This window comes from Delphinus delphis, chromosome 17 (assembly GCF_949987515.2).
Source record: "Delphinus delphis chromosome 17, mDelDel1.2, whole genome shotgun sequence".
NCBI lineage: Eukaryota > Metazoa > Chordata > Mammalia > Artiodactyla > Delphinidae > Delphinus > Delphinus delphis.
Window position 1 is genome coordinate 41,891,294 of NC_082699.1, and position 17,344 is coordinate 41,908,637.

The 17,344-nt window shown below is 46.0% G+C and overlaps 1 protein-coding gene across 2 annotated transcripts; it reads right to left on the minus strand.

The window, feature by feature from the left end:
* Nucleotides 1-12,687: 12,687 nt before the first annotated feature.
* TSPYL5 (TSPY like 5) lies at nucleotides 12,688-17,102 on the minus strand. 2 transcript variants are annotated; one of them, XM_059994942.1, is made up of 2 exons: nucleotides 14,915-17,102; nucleotides 12,688-13,564 (listed from the first exon to the last, which is right to left on the minus strand). In XM_059994942.1, exon 1 carries the CDS (start codon nucleotides 17,043-17,045, stop codon nucleotides 15,789-15,791), a length of 1,257 nt encoding a protein of 418 aa, XP_059850925.1. In that variant the 5' UTR covers nucleotides 17,046-17,102; the 3' UTR covers nucleotides 12,688-13,564; nucleotides 14,915-15,788. The 2 variants fall into 2 exon arrangements, with proteins under 2 accessions (XP_059850925.1, XP_059850926.1); XM_059994943.1 differs by having other exon boundaries at nucleotides 14,871-17,102.
* Between the last annotated feature and the right edge of the window lie 242 nt (nucleotides 17,103-17,344).

Genomic DNA, 17,344 nt, shown 5'->3' on the forward strand with positions numbered 1-17,344 from the left:
ATTACTACAAGCAACTATAAGCCAATAAAATGGACAACCTAGAAGAAATGGACAAATTCTTAGAAAAGCACAACCTTCCAAGACTGAACAACGAAGAATTAGAAAATATAAACAGACCTATAACAAGTAATGAAATTGAAACCGTAAATAAAAATCTTTGAACAAACAAAAGTCCAGGACCAGATGACTTCACAGGAGAATTCTATCAAAACGGTATTTGTTCGGACATATTTGACAGATATCAAATTCTATCTATCTCTATTTAGAGAAGAGCTAACACTTATCCTTCTCAAACTCTTCCAAAATATTGCAGAGGAGAAACACTCCCAAATTCATTCTACAAAGTCACTATCACACTGATACCAAAACCAGAAAAAGATATCACAAAAAAAGAAAATTATAGACCAATATCACTGATGAATATAGATGCAAAAATCCTCAACAAAATACTAGCAAACAGAATCCAACAGCACATTAAAAGGATCATACACCATGATAAAGTGGGGTTTATCCCAGGAATGCAAGGATTCTTCAATATATGCAAATCAATCAATGTGATACACCATATTAACAAGTTGAAGGATGAAAACCATATGATAATCTCAGTAGGTGCAGAAACAGCTTTCTACAAAATTCAACACCCATTTATGAAAAAACTCTCTAGAAAGTAGGCATAGAGGGAACTTACCTCAACATAGCAAAGGCCATATATGACAAACCCACAGCCAACATTGGTTTCAATGGTGAAAAACTGAAACCATTTCTGCTAAGATCAGGAACAAGACTAGGTTGTCCACTCTCACCACTATTATTCAACATAGTTTTGGAAGTTTTAGCCACAGCAATCAGAGAAGAAAAGGAAATAAAAGGAATCCAAATCGGAAAGAAGAAGTAAAGCTGTCACTGTTTGCAGATGACATGATACTATCCATAGAGAATCCAAAGATGCTACCAGAAAACTACTAGGGCTAATCAATGAATTTGGTAAAGTAGCAGAATACAAAATTAATACACAGAAATCTCTGGCATTCCGATACACTAATGATGAAAAGTCTTAAAGAGAAATTAAGGAAACACTCCCATTTACCACTGCAACAGAAACAACAAAACACCTAGGGATAAACCTACCTAAGGAGACAAAAGACCTGTATGCAGAAAACTATAAGACACTGATGAAAGAAATTAAAGATGATATAAACAGATGGAGAGATATACCATGTTCTTGGATTGGAAGAATCAATATTGTGAAAATGACTCTACTACCCAAAGCAATCTACAGATTCAATGCAATCCCTATCAAACTACCAGTGGCATTTTTCACAGAACTAGAACAAAAAATTTCACAAGTTGTATGGAAACACAAAAGACCCCGAATAACCAAAGCAATCTTGAGAATGAAAAACGGAGCTGGAGGAATCAGGCTCCCTGACTTCAGACTATACTACAAAGCTACAGTAATCAAGACAGTATGGTACTGACACAAAAGCAGAAATATAGATCAACGGAACAGGATAGAAAGCCCAGAGATAAACCCACGTACATATGGTCACCTTATCTTTGATAAAAAAAGGTAAGAGGGCTTCCCTGGTGGCGTAGTGGTTGAGAGTCCACCTGCCGATGCTGGGGACATGGGTTCGTGCCCCGGTCTGGGAAGATCCCACATACCGTGGAGCAGCTGGGCCTGTGAGCCATGGCCGCTGAGCCTGCACGACCGGAGCCTGTGCTCCGCAACGGGAGAGGCCACAACAGTGAGAGGCCCGTGTACAGCGAAAAAAAAAAAAAAGAGGTAAGAATATACAATGGAGACAAGTCATCGTCTTCAATAAGTGGTGCTGGGAAAACTGGACAGCTACATGTAAAAGAATGAAATTAGAACCCTCCGTAACACCATACACAAAAGTAAACTCAAAGTGGATTAAAGACCTAAATGTAAGGCCAGACACTATAAAACTCTTAGAGGAAAACATAGGCAGAACACTCTATGACATAAATCACAACAAGATCCGTTTTGACCCACCACCTAGAGAAATGGAAATAAAAATAAACAAATGGTACCTAATGAAACTTAAAAGCTTTTGCACAGCAAAGGAAACCATGAACAAGATGAAAAGACAACTCCCAGATGGGAGAAAATATTTGCAAATGAAGCAATTGACAAAGGATTAATCTCCAAAATTGACAAGCAGCTCATGAAGCTCAATATCAGAAAAACAAACAACCCAATCCAAAAATGGGCAGAAGACCTAAATAGTCCTTTCTCCAAAGAAGATATACAGATTTCCAACAAACACATGAAAGGATGCTCAACAGCACTAATCATTAGAGAACTGCAAATCAAAACTACAATGAGTTATCAACTCACACCGGTCAGAATGGCCATCATCATAAAATCTTCAAACAATAAATGCTGGAGAGGGTGTGGAGAAAAGGGAACCCTCTTGCACTGTTGGTGGGAATGTAAGTTGATACAGCCACTATGGAGAACAGTATGGAGGTTCCTTAAAAAACTAAAAATAGAATTACCATATGATCCAGCAACCCCACTACTGGGCATATACCCAGAGAAAACCACAATTCAAAAAGAGTCATGTACCACAATGTTCATTGCAGCTCCATTTACAATAGCCATGACATGGAAGCAACCTAAGTGTCCATCAACAGAAGAATGGATAAAGAAGATGTGGCGGGCCTTCCCTGGTGGCGCAGTGGTTCAGAGTCCGCCTGCCGATGCAGGGGACACGGGTTCGTGCCCCGGTCTGGGAAGATCCCACATGCCGCGGAGCGGCTGGGCCCGTGAGCCATGGCCGCTGAGCCTGTGCATCCGGAGCCTGTGCTCTGCACCGGGAGAGGCCACAACAGTGAGAGGCCGGCATACCAAAAAAAAAAAAAAAAAAAAAAAAAAAAAAAAAAAAAGATGTGGCACATATATACAATGGAATATTAGCCATAAAAAGAAACGAAACTGAGTTATTTGTAGTCTGGTGGATGGACCTGGAGTCTGTCATACAGAGTGAAGTAAGTCAGAAAGAGAAAAACAAATACCGTATGCTAATACATGTATATGGAATCTAAAAAATAAACATTGTTCTTAAGAACCTATGGGCAGACAGGGATAAAGACGCAGACATAGAGAATGGACTTGAGGACACGGGGAGGGGAAAGGGTAAGCTGGGACGAAGTGTTAGTGTGGCATTGACATATATACCTTACCAAATGTAAAATAGATAGCTAGTGGGAAGAAACCGCATAGCACAGGGAGACCAGCTCGGTGCTTTGTGACCACCTAGAGGGGTGGGATAGGGAGGTTGGGTGGAGACGCAAGAGGGAGGAGATATGGGGATATATGTATACGTATAGCTGATTCACTTTGTTATAAAGCAGAAACTAACACAACATTGTAAAGCAATTATACTCCAATAAAGATGTTAAAAATAAAATAAAAATAAAGTGCTTCCGTCCAGTAATGAGAAGTCAAAGAAATCACAAAATACTTTCAAGAACAATATGCTGAATTGCCCTCTGACCCAGAGACCATTTGATCCTATGTTGGCTTTTGCTAAATATTTGTTTCATGCTTTTATTTAACTGTTCACTGATACTTAACCCCTCCCTCATTTAGATTATAAAGCATGTTGCAGGTCTATATCCTACAGTTCTTTCAACACACCAGGGTGCCTAGTTCATGCCTGAGATCAGAGAGGGTACTAAACAAGCATGCTGTCCAAATCTATGAATAAATAGTGAATGTCCTCAGTCCTCTTAATTATTCCACTCCAGCTATGCCAATCACAGAGCCTGATGAGTCCTTGGCTTTGGTATCACGCGGCAAGTGCACACCCAACAGCCATGCTCCCTTCGTCCCTGCAGGCTGTGTGCCTAGTCCCTGGGAACTAATCCTGGTTGGTCTAAGCCAGTCATGGCAGTAGCATTCCTCTTGCCTAGGAATTGGTCTAAGAGGGGATATATATGTATATGAGACTTATGTCTGGCCAATGAGATGAATGAGGTGTTAAAGGAATGTGCACTACAGATTTCAGGATAGATTTTCCTCCCCTGTAAAAGAGAGAGACGGTTCTACAGGAGAAGCCCCTGTTTGCCCCCTTGGCTACTTTTCTAATTTAGATGCTGTCTTTGAGAATATGATGTTTGGAACTGAAGCAGCCATCTTGAGACCATGAGACAAGTTTGAAGACAAAAAGTCCTTGCTGAGTCTATGCCAAGGATGTTAGGAGGATGGAAAGAATCTGGGGACCTGATAAAATAACTGAGCAGCTAAGCCAAGCGTGGGATCACTTGCCTCCACATTCCTTATTATAAAAACAGAAGCTGCCCTTACTCTTGGACCTCTTTGGTCAGAGTTGCTGTTACTTGCACCTGAAAGCATTCTATCTGATTCATATTACTCTCACGAAAATTAGAAGTAATTATGTCTCCTCTCTTCTTCCAGGAAGGGCCATATGATATAATGGAGAGAACCTCTGTTTTGGAGCCAAAGACACTCTCATCAGTCAGAATTCCAGCTAAGTAACCCTGAGCAAGTTTTTTAACTTTCAGAGTTTCAGCTGCATCATTAACTGTAAAATGTAGATAGCAATGCAGATTTCATAAGCTTACTATTATAGAAAGTAAAAAATAATTTGCACATAAGTTACTCAATCTGGCACATAGCAGGTGCTCAATAAATGCTAACTGCCTTGCTTCCTTTCCCTCCATGTGATCCCTGTGTGGAGTAGAAGATTCAGTGAATTTTTTGTACATAGGGAAGCACACCCCTATGGAAATGTCAAGAAGGAATGATTTCTCACTGTCTTTCTCATTTCAAGACAAGAGCAGGGATAGGGACGGCTGTCTGTGTGGGAGAGAGGCTGCAGCTCAAAGAACAGCTTATGATGAGCAGGCCGATCTATGCTGCTTGCACACAAACAAATACCCTAATTTCATAGCTGCAACACCCTTTTGTTGAGTCTGGTGCCTTCTGCGACTCAGCTTCCCTGTAAAACATCTGCTCGAGGCCTCAATAGAGGCCCCCTCTTCTGAGCTGCTTCAGGCCAGGAGAGTCTGTTCCCCAAACTGCCCACAGCTGGGAGCCTCTGAAGTGTGGACTCCACTGCTCAGTTGGCAGTGATCCTGAGTGAGCGTGCGTGCCTGGGAGCCTCGGGGTGCCATGGGCCTGTAGAAAAGCAGCAGGCAGTCTGCAGGCCGTGTTCCAAAGCTGACTTTGGACACACACGTGGACACACCCAGGACACATGCCTTCCCTGGACACACAACCAGATATGGCCCCCCACACACGTACACACAAACACACACACACACTTCCCAACCCTGGTGAGTAGGCACAGTGACAGCCACCCTCTGGAGAGCTGGAAGCCTATCTGGGACCACACACCCTCTTCCCTCCCTCCTGAAGTCAGGAGACAATGTTAGTCTAACTCACCAACTCACCTGCAAACCCCAGCCTGAGAGGCAGGGCAGAATAGTGGTTAATGGGCTCTACCCCCAGCTCCAGGAATTACAACTTACATGACGTTGAACCAGTTATCCAAACTTTCTTGGGCTCTTTTTATCTCATCTGGAAAATGCAGATAATAATAGAATTGTGATGATGTGTCTAAATGTTCCAGCACTGTGTTTGGCGTGTGGTATGTGCTCAGCAAAACAAAGTCCCAAAGCATACTTAGGAAGAGACAGCTCCTCCCACCAGAGGACCACTCCAAGGTACAGCCCATCCAACCTGCCACCTTAACAGGCCAGAGCTCACAAGACTAACACGTCCACCAGCCCAAACTACTTGTCAAACACCTCCTATGTGTATGCAGTTGGGATTCAACAGTGAACAAAGATCCTTGAAAGCTTACAGTCCAAAGGAAGAAACAAACTCAAAGACAAAATCATAGCCTTGAATTGTGATAAGTGCTATGAGGGAAAAGAAGGAATAGAGTGGGCAGTGGGGGTGGGAATACCATTTTATCAGGAAGTCAGATAAGACCTCCTGCTGAAAGAATGACACGTGACCATGGAGGAGCTCAGTGACCCTCCAATGTTGGTTGGATGAGTAAATGCCCCCTACCCCAGAGGTGGCTCTGACAGTAAGATGAGTTCTCAGGGCAGAAGATGAAGAGTTCTGATGATGATACACTCAGGCCCTACAACCTCACTGCCTGAGGGACAGTCAGCCCGGTCTCGCTCCTCTCTCCCCCTAAGTGTTCTGAACGTTCTCATAAGGTATCTGGTACCATAGCACTAGGCGATGCAGCACCGGGCTTTGATGATCATATGTGTCCTAGAATCTTAGAATTCAGGCTACTTGATACTGAAGCTCAAGGCGCCTCTCCGCTAGATCCGCTCCTTGGATTCCATCCTGCAGGGCACTCTCTTGTCCAGCTTCTTTTCAGTGACATCATTCTTTTAGAGACTGACTTTGTTCTAACCCAATTTTTTGAAGTCATTTGAATTCAAGGGACCTCTTAGCAGATCTCAGACTATTATACACATTCATGTATAAAGACAGAGAAAGATCCCAGGAAAGTCATTACCAGAATAACATCGGCTTGGCTTTTTGTTTTCTATTATAGACCTGTGTGCTGTGGAATATTACTAAAGCAGAGCATACCTAGTACATTTCCAACATTCTTCACTTGCTTTCCAGCTCACTTCCATTTTCCTACTTTATTTCCAGTATGCTGTGAGAGTAATTTAGTGTACTTTTTGCCTGAGGCTTTGTGCAGGTAATAGCTTCCTTCCCCCACTATCCTTTAATCCATTTGTATTAGGTTCATGCTTCTCCTTCACTTGAAATTATTCCCAGTCTCTGCTCCTGGGCATTTCCAACCTCTCTGTAATTTGTCAGCAATGCCTTCATGAATCATTAAGGACCGTTCATTTGCTCACTTGTTCAGTACTTCATGAGCACCTACTATGTGTAAGCCCTTGAGCTATGGGAATGCGAAAATGATTAAGACACACTGTTAATTACTATTCTGTGGTCTCAAGGATCTCATAGTCTCTGGTGGGAGCAGACAGGGAAACAGACAAGAACAAGACACTCCATTAGGTACTATGAATCGAAGTATGAACAAAATATTGTGGAAATAAAGAGAAGGGAGGGACTAATTCAGCCCTGAAAGATTAAAAACTACAGCCCAGGCAAAAATATCTGAGCTGTATCTAAGCACCAGAGAGGGTGCACGAGGGTGTTCCCCCTAGCAAATGGTGTGTGCCAATGTGCAGGGCGTGAAGCAGCACCACGGTGTCCACAGAACCCACAGTGGTTCACGCCAGCTGGTGCGCAACACATGGGGCAATGGGAGAAAATCAGGGACAAAGATGAGAGGAGTGTGCTGAAAGTGAGTTTGGAGCAAAATGCGGGTCAATTATGTAGCCAAATGAAAGATGACTGTAATTGTAAGACATTAAATAAATAAAATTCCACAAGTCCATAGTGATAGTAAACAGAAAATAAAGAAAAACATGTCCTTATTTGAAAGCATTAGAGGTGATTATTATATGCCAACTTCTGATTCTGAAAACTGACAACTAAAGGGAACAAGTTAAGCACTTATACTGCCTTTTCAGAAGGACGTATAGTTCATCACCAGATGATGAGGGTAAGGTCTTCCTTATAGAATACCAGCTAAGAAATGTGAAGGAAATGCCAAATTTAGAAAATCACTATTTTGTAACCCACGGAGGAATATCTGATTTGGGCAAATACCATCAATGGCTGCTAAAACCTTGGGACGAAAATTTAAGAGAACCGGATATTCTCACAGTGACCAAGTACCATCTCAGAGATTACCTGCTGATTGGAAGAGGAAAACCTATCTTTACAAAGGAAAGATCTAGTGATCACCATCTTAACTAAGAGATCAAACTAACAGCATGATAGCGGGACAACCTGTCATGTACCTTCTGAAGTGACGTCTTATTAAGCACACACCTCATTTACACAGTATTCTTGCCAAAGGTGTTTCATCCAAATCCTCAGTTTTCAAGAAGTACAGAAGACAGAGAAAAAAGTTAAATTACCCCACGAAGCAGCAATCAGACAAATCCAGAATGTGGAACAGCCTATAAGACAACTGGCCTAACTTGTTTAGAAGTTCAATGTCATGGGGGGAAAAAACTGAGTGGATTATTCTTGTTTTAAAAAGAATGAAAAACAGCAAAATGCAATGCCTGAACATTATTAGATCTTGCTTTTAAAACTGGGCTTCCCTGGTGGTGCAGTGGTTGAGAGTCCGCCTGCCGATGCAGGGGACACGGGTTTGTGCCCCGGTCCAGGAGGATCCCACATGCTGTGGAGCGGCTGGGCCCATGAGCCATGGCTGCTGAGCCTGCGCGTCCGGAGCCTGTGCTCCGCAACGGGAGAGCCCACAGCAGTGAGAGGCCTGCGTACCGCAAAAAAATAAAATAAAATAAAATAAATAATAAATAAAAACTTTAATACTATAAGATAATCTCGGGAGCAATGGAAAATTCTAAATACAGACTGGATACTAGACGTTATTCGGGAACTGTAACCTTCTGCAGTCTGATCATGGTTTTGTGATTGTGTAGGAGAGTAACCTTATGTTTTTTGAGATACATGCTCAAAAGGGGTGAAACAACCAATTATTTTCAAGTGGTTCAGCAAAATATAAACATACAGACACATGAATAAACGAATATGGCAAAAAGTTAAAAATTACTGAACTTAAATGGTAGGTATATAGGTGATCACTGTACTTTTCTATCAACTTTTATGTGAATTTTCATAATAAAGAAGTTCGAAAGAAAAAAATGTAGGGTCAGATAACGAAGGGCCAGTCATGAGCTTCTTAGGATTTTGGACCTTACTCCTGAAGGCTCTGAACAGATGACTGACAGGATCAAATTTACACCTTAGAAAGATTATTGGCTTAATGCATTCACTCCACTAGCATTTACCACCTACACCAAGCGTTGAGTGAACCCTGAGTTAGATGCTGTGGGAGATAGGAACACCAAAAAGGCACTGCTGGCCAGAAAAGCATTTACCATAAACAGAGGTGAGACACAAAACACGGAGCACGGGTAGAGCTTCCTTGTCAGAAGAGGACGGGGAGAGCTGGGGAAAGCGCAGATGCACACGCCTCCAGGTATTAAGTGGTGTTCCAGGTCACCAGCACAGCCATGCCACCCCAAAAAGGATGAACCTACAAGTGACTAAGATCTCCCAGCAATTCTAGACTTCTGATCTCTTATTCCTTGATGGCAGAATCCCACTCCCATGAGAGATGCTGAAAAGTGCTAGATTTCCTTGAAGAAGAGTGTGGGAGTGTGACCCATTTCTGGCCCAAGGGACCTGACTCAGGTCCCCTGAAATCCACCAGGGACTACCAGCAAAGATTTTCTTCCCTGATAAAGACAGAGAGGACCCCTTTCCCCTCCTTCCTGGTTTAAGTGCAGCCGGATGAGGATGTGGTGCTTGGAGCTAGGGAACCATGAGGGGGACCCAGAGCCCTAATATCCCTGTGCTACTGAAGCAAGCCTGCAACTTCCTATCACCCAACTTCTTGTTATGGGAGAACTTCCTGTTATCTTTCTTTCAAATCACTCATATTTAAGTATTGATACTTATAGCCCCAAACCTCACTCAGCCTCCATCTGCAGCCATGTGCGTCTAGAACCAATCCTGACCCTGGGACACAGCAGTTAAAGGAAGCCTCGGCCACAGTCTAGGTCACCCAGGCCATCAAGTCACTGCCCCTAGTTGAACTCCACCAGCAGCTGCAGTGTGGGATGGTCAGGAAGGTTCACATTCACATGTCAACTCTGATTGACTGGCAGTGACTAAGGTGCTATGCGGAGGGTTCTGATGCACCGTGTGAAGGGTGAAATACAGGTTCTGTGCAAAGAAGTGCCTAGATTCCTGTGCCAGATACCTGCCCTGGCCTCACATTTATCATCGCATGTATGGACGGAGTTTGGAAGCAGAAGACCTGAGTTTGAGCCCTGGCTCTATTGCTTACTGGTTTTGTGATTTTGGTCAAGTCACTTAACCTCCTCGAGCCATCTTATGGGATAATTGTTATCACTGATAATGAAAGTGAATGTGCTTTGTAAACCATGAAGCGCCATGTGTGGGAGTTATTTCGTCTTATATTTGTCAAACCTCAACTGAGGACCAGGTTGATAGGACGTAGGGAGAGGAGGAAGGAATTCAAGGTTCCAGCCTTGGACACCTCACCAGAGGGCGCTGATCCAGGCTAAAGAAGCAGGACTAACACAAGGTCAGAGTTTCAGGTGAAGGTGAATCAGCAGAAGTTGAGTCGTGAGCCTAAATGGTGAAATATAGTTGGAGAAGATGTCAAAAGCAGAAGTGAAGATGCTAAGGACAAAGAGATAGAAACCACAGACTGGAGATGGGATCTCTGCTTTTTTTTTTTTTTTTTTACTTCTTCGTCACCAGAGGGATATGTCCCCATCCAGCGGTTAACAGTGGCTCCCCAAGGCTGAGGACCTCAAGGGGTAAGAGGGTAGAAGGAGTTTCCAAAATCTTCAGAGGGGCAAAGGGGGGTGTGGTCCCCTCCCTAGGTGAAGCCACCCCAGGGCAGCGTGCCTCCTTCCCTTGTAGCAAATCAGTGCAGTAAGACCAGAAGGGGAAGCCCAAAGTGTAAGAAGAGACAGTCAGAAGTAGATAGACTTTCGGTAAGCTACAGGTAGCAAGACCATTTACTTTTCTCTTCCCCCCTCCCCTATGGCATAGCACAAACTCACGACATTCCGAAAAAGCCCAGCAAGTAACAAGTTAAGAAATCAGAAGGCCTTTTGCAATAAAACTAGGTGAGAAAGGGGTAAGGGACTCTTAACAAGAATTACTCCAAGAAGCCCTTACTCTCCAGGTTACTAAGAGTCTAAATTGCCTTGTGAAGTCTGACCTAGAGGCCAGAGAATGATCCCCCATATGGATCTAAAACACCCGCCAGCCCCATGCAGGGAAAGGGGGAAAAAAAAAAAAAAAAAGATTGACGACAATTCCAGGCAAAAGCTGAGAGGAAGCTGAGACCCAGAAGCGGGGCAGAGTTCAAAGCTGTATTTGTCCATCACTTTATCTCTAATGTCTACAACAGAGATGATGAATGAATGGGCCTCTGGGGCGGTGAGGAGCCCCAGATCGGATGGGCTCTGCAAGGTAGTGAAGGGAGGGGTGTGAAAGGGGCCTGGGAAGTGGAGGCTCCACGCCTGTGAAGAAGCAAGTGTGCGAGAGGAACTGGACAGAGCCCCTCCAGTTTGTAGCCCCAGAGGACTCTGCACGGGTCTCAAGAGGACGCTCACACCTGAAGGACAGGCTGCCCTTCATACCCTTTTGCACTCCACCTATCACAAATAGCGAGGCTCTGGGTGTTTAATTTTTTAGTTGAAAACATTCAAAATTGGGAGATTCTACATATTCTGATTCCCCCCATTCCTTTTTGAAGATGGAGCGACACTAGGCCTGCGGGCCCCCAGGTCAACGATCCGGCACTGCCCAACAGCTGCCCCGATTTACACACAACACCCACCTCTTCCCACTGCTCCCAGACACACACACAGGTAAGGCCATGAAAACACAGAGAAGACGAGCACCTGTAAGCCCAGGAGAGAGGCCTTCAGATGAAACTAACCCTGCCGACACCTTGATCTCAGACTTCTAAGCCTCCAGAACCGGAAATAAATTTCTGTTAAGTCATCCAGTCTGTGGTATCTTGTTATGGAAGCCCTAGCGAATTAATACATACATCCTTACGAAACAAATATGGGCCACTTCACAAATTTAATTACCAGCCTAGCCTTAAGGCATCTGAAAATACACTATGTTTTAAATTCATTCTTTCATTCAACATTTGAGCACCTACTATGCCCTGAACACTGCACATAATTATTGATTCAAGCCCAGTATCTTATAAACCAATTTTATTTTCTTGTCATTTAACAACCCACTTCTGATTTCTTCTAACCATTTTCTGCTGGGAAGCTTTATGTGGCATTTGGTTGTCTGCTGCTGATTCTCCTGATTAATGGAAAATGGTCTTTGTCACGAATCTGTTACGAACGGTATCAGAAATCCTAGTTCTCAACTCCGGCTAGACATCAGAATCATCCGGGATGTTTTTAAAATACCTACACCTGGATCAGTCCCTTCCTCCATTCTGATTTAGTTGGTATTTGTGAGGAGCTCTGCCAGGACGTGTATATTTCTTTAAGCTTCCCAGATAATTCTGATGTGCAACCAAGACAGCACTGTTATTCTAGTTTGAAAGTTCCTTGAAGGTCACCTCCTTTGCTACTCAAAGTACAGCTCGCAACCTGCCAGCACCGGCGTCACCTGGAAGTGTGTTAGAATTGCAGAATCTCAGGTTCCACCCTGGACTACTGCATCAAAATTCATATTTTAACAGGATTCCCCACAAAATTCAGAGGTACTCTAAAATTTGAGAAACACTGGATTTCCACTAGAATTACCTGGAAAGCTTGTTAAAAACAAGACTGCCTGGCTTCTTCCCAGAACCACAGAATCGCAATCTCTGGTATGGGCTTGGGAATCAGAATTTTATATATGGTTAATGTAGCTAGTCACACATGGGCCTGAGGCTTAGGAATCACTCCCGTACGCCATAGCATACATCCCCTCAACTACCCAGCCTCTGCTTAACCTTCCAATTCTTTTTTAAAGATAAAAAAATATAACAGAGAAACAGGCTTTTATTTTTTCCATCACGCATGCAAACTTACAACTATTTAAACTGTTTCAGAACAAAGAAATAATTGCATTATTACCAGCGTGTCAATTACCAAGTAAGACAACCAGTTACTGATTACTGTTGGGAGGTTATTATCACAGAACACAGCAACAATTTCCAAATTATACTTTCAAGCCCAGAGTTATATTATGAGACCAGGACAAGCTGATAATTCTAATAGTCACACAAGTCTCCATCTTACACAGGAAAAAAGACTGATGCTCTGGTGAAAGATCTCAAGTAAGCACCTCATCAAAGACTGGTAAGTCTTTATCAACAAACAGTCTCTCTTTCCTTTTGTGGATGCAGGGAAAAGGCAGCATCCCCTTCATCTCTTTTTGAGACTTCTTGTTAATTCCGAAGACTTTCATTCTAAGGCCCACCTCTGGAACTTCATTCGTTAACACGAAAAGCAAAAAACAGACCTGATGTGATAATGATAGTGCATCCCACCACTATCACCACCAACACAGAGTCCCAATCTCCCAAAGCAGGCCTGGTTGAACTGGCACAGGATCTTGGACTTTTGATAAACAATACAGGCAGGGAGAGGGAGACACAGATGAAACCAGGTTGATCATAACTGATAACTGATGTAGCTAGGCGATGGGCACACGGGGTCCAGAGACCATCCTCTCCACTTCTGTGCATGTCTGAAAATGTCCATAACAAAGAAGAAGAAGCTCAAAAAAAAAAAAAAAAAAGGCAGACCTGTACAGTTCTATTTTCCCATTAAGCAAAAAATGAGGAAAATGGTTAGATTTACTTAGAGACAAAATAAGCAGCATATACATTAATCTTCCACATACACAAGGCCACACCTAGAACGAAAGAGAAAGCATCCAAAGTAACATTATTCTGTTTTTGTTTGTTTCTATGATTTATAAAATCCACTAATGATGAGAGAGAGACTGGACAAAACTTTGGGCATACCCTCACCTAGGCATCGCATTTGCCCACAGCCCTTTAATTCTCCCGTCCCCACCCTGGGGAAGGTCCCTCCCCATCCGCTCCAACACTGAGAGGCAGGCGTGTTCTCCCTGAGGCTCCTCAAGCCATTTCTATCTGCTCTTCCAGGCCCGCTCCACACCAGACTCATTCCCACTCTGTGTTTTTGCCCCAACTCCCCTGCCCAAAACACCCTCTCGACAGCTCTGAGTCAAGACCTCCCTAGCCCCTGGGGAACTCAGAACAAGGTCTTCCATAAGGAAAGGGACGCTGGTGGGTGGAGGGCAAGTGTAGACACAGTCCTACTTTCCCACCCTCAGGGATAAGGGGGAAAGAGGGCACAGGTGAGCCTGGGCAGGGAGGGCCCAGATCAGCTTTTACACCCACAGGAAATGAGCCTTGGAGATTCAGAACAGGTTCCGCCCACCCCCATCCCCATGCCCCAGGAGACAGCCTTGGGATCCCCCACCCTATAAACCAAAGCCTACTTCTACGGGTATTTGAGGGTAGAAGCCAAGAGAGCAAAGGACTGCTAAGGGTGGGAAAGCTGGGGAATGAGGTTCCAGAGGGCGAGAGGCTACCACAGAGGAGGAAACAGCAGGAGGCAACTGGGTCTTAAGGGACAGAGGAAAAGGTCGGAACAGGAGTAACCCTGGTTCACGACACTGCTGCCTGGGGGGTTATCATTCTAGCAGATGCACAGCCATGAAAAGAGTTTTCAATATCAGAATTATAGCGTGAACCCAGGAGTCGGGAGCAGGGTCTGAACCCAGACCCACTTGGCCTTCTGGCTTCCTCTACCCTCTTCCAGCCCAGTGTGTGCGTGTGTACAGCAAGTCCCCAGCTATCTCGCTACCTGTATGTAGAAAACCCTGGTTTTACAATTGTTTTGTTTTCTCTTTCTGAGATGCGGTACTACTGAAACAAAAAAAAAAAAAAAAAGGAAGGGAGGGAGGAGTGGTAGACAGGACAGGGAGAGAGGGAAGGGAGAGAGGGAGGGAAGGAAGAGTGAGGAAGGAGGCGTGGAGGTGTGAGATGAAGTAGCCACAGGCCCACAGATCAGAAATACCTCTTCCCCAGCAACCCCACTATAGCACTCTGGTCATGTGTGAGGAAGGGATGAGGGGAGTTGATAATCAAGATACCTAGATTATAGGTGAATCCAGTCCCCACCCTCACCTAGAGCCGCAGCCTGATGACAGTGAACACATGTCCATACATACCAGCCCGCCCATCAGTCCGGCAGCCAGGAGGGTTGCTGGAAGGCTGGGGAGGGTACATGTGTGTCTCATACACCGGCAGGGCGCCTGGGTCCACAAGCAGTTCTTGAGGTCCTTGTTGACCAGGAAGCCAACTGGGGCCGATAGCAACCTAGACAAAACTCAATGGCCTCATAGTGACGGGTCATGGTGCAGACCCTGACGAAGGTTCACCAGGAGAAGGGCCCAGAGGCAGGAAGAGATGCATGATGGTACAGAACACACGGCATACTGCTTCTCACCCTTAACCTCATCTGTGTCCAGGAGGACAGCATGGGCCCCTGGCCAAAGCCAGAGATCTTGTAGATGGCACCTTGGCTGGTGACCCCAGAGCCACGGAACAATCAGTTCTGGCTGATGGCCAATACCATGTGCACAAGCTTCATTTTGCAGTGGCAACAGAAAAGCTTGCCATAGATGGCATGCATGGTCACATGAACCAGCCCAGCAAGTCATGGGCCCTGAAGTAGTAGAGCTTAAGGATGCACTGGTCCTCTTGTTGGATGACTCATGAGTGTCCACGTTAAAGACAGGTGGGAAAGGCCAGAGCCAAGAACAGGGTCCAGGCAACGTAGATAAAGGCAGCACACATCTGAATCATGTGTGTTTAACATATAAACAGTAGGGGTGAGGTCACGTAACATGTGACACTAACGTAAAAAAGCAAGAATGCCATGGGGAGGCAAAAGAACATAATCATAAACACCGTATTCTTGTAACTGAAGTCCAAAGGGAACACAGTGCACAGAGGTCAACATGAAGAGAAGGCAGACAGCCAAACAAATGTGGTCAGCCGGGCACGGGTCCAGCAGGAGGTAGTAGGGAGACTTGTGCAGAATCAGTTGGAATTGTTTACCCCAGGCTCTGGGGTCTCCACTGGCTGCCTTGCTGGACATGGCCTGCCCTCCTTTCCTTTCTCCGCTCGGGCCCCTTCACTCATAAGGTAGTACTGCAGGGGATTGGGCCACAACTCCTCGTTGATTATCTCCACAATCTTGTCAGACTCAATGGAGCTGTGGTTTGAAAACCACCCAAAGAAGCTCCGGGTGTCGTCTGGGTTCCCCTGGCTTAGGGACTGAAGATCGTGCCCTGGGAGCCACTGGATTGGAGTAGAACGAGACACCACCTGACCGGAAGGACCACACCCATATTCCTTGATGAGCACCTTATTTTGGAAATAGGGGTTGCGGCCAAAGTAGAACTTGATCTTGTAGCCCAATCTGGCGAGGCCAAGCTCTTCCACCTCCAAGCTGTTCAAGTAGCTGAGTGCCTCTTTATCTTGGTTGTTCAGAAAGGATGCGAGCTGGGGGTGGTTCTGAAAAGCCTGCCCCCAGAAGCCCGGGATATTCTGGATGAGGAGGTTCCTGCGCTCTAAGTGGTGCAGTCGCAACTGCCCAAACTTGCGGGAGAGCCGCAGGTAGGCCCTGTCCGCCTGGGCGTTCATGGTCTCCAGCTTCAGCTGGACGTTCTCCAGTGTATCCATGCTGCCATCTGTTGCCGGGGGCCCTGACCCTGCATCCTTCTCCACCTTCTTTTCCTCTACCACTGGAACGGAGGCAGACTCCCCAGCGGTCCCTCTCTTCGGTTTCCCAACAGCTACGGCCGGAGACGCCCTCCCCACTGCGCTACTGGAAACTGGGGCCTTCTTCCCAGCGGGGCAGCGTCGATTTCCAACGCGAGGAACATTTTTCGGCCTTCCCATGGGCCCCACGGTTCCCACGAAGACAGTGTCTGTCGGCAGGCGCTCCGAGAGGGTTGTGGCCTTCCCCGGGTCGGGCCTGGCTGCGGCCTGCCCGCTATCCCCCTCAGCCCGGGCCCGGAGCGCGAGGCCACAGTCCAGGGGGAGCCGGCAGGCACCCTCTTCCCCGGGCCGGCGGGGCGGCGCGGGCTCAGCGGTTTCAGCGGTTTCCAGGCCACCCCAACCCGCGCCAGCCTGCACCTGTGCCTCCTGGGTCTCCTCCCCGAGCCTCTGGCACTGTGGGGGGTCCGGGTCGCGTGAGGCGTCGTCAGGAGTAGCGCGGACTCGGCCTTTGGCGCGGCCTTTGCCACGGTTTTTGGCGCGGCCGGACTTTTTACCCCTACTTCGGCCGCTCATGATGGTAACGGACTCAACTTCAAACGCACGCTCCGTCCTGCGGCCCCTGGCGCCTGCTCGCTGTCCCTACCGAACGGGCCTCTCCATGGCAACCGCCGACGTCACGACTGCACGACGGTACCGTAGCGCGAGGACTGGATGCGCCCGGTGATTGGCTCCAGTGCCGCAGCTGCGCACCAGCCGACCCTCACAGACGCCCCCACCCCCATCTCACCCCAGCTCGCTCTCACTGTTCGAGAGGGCAGTTCTTTCGTTTAGTTTCTTCTCGTTGGTCTCAGCTGTGCCCTCGCGGTCCTCTT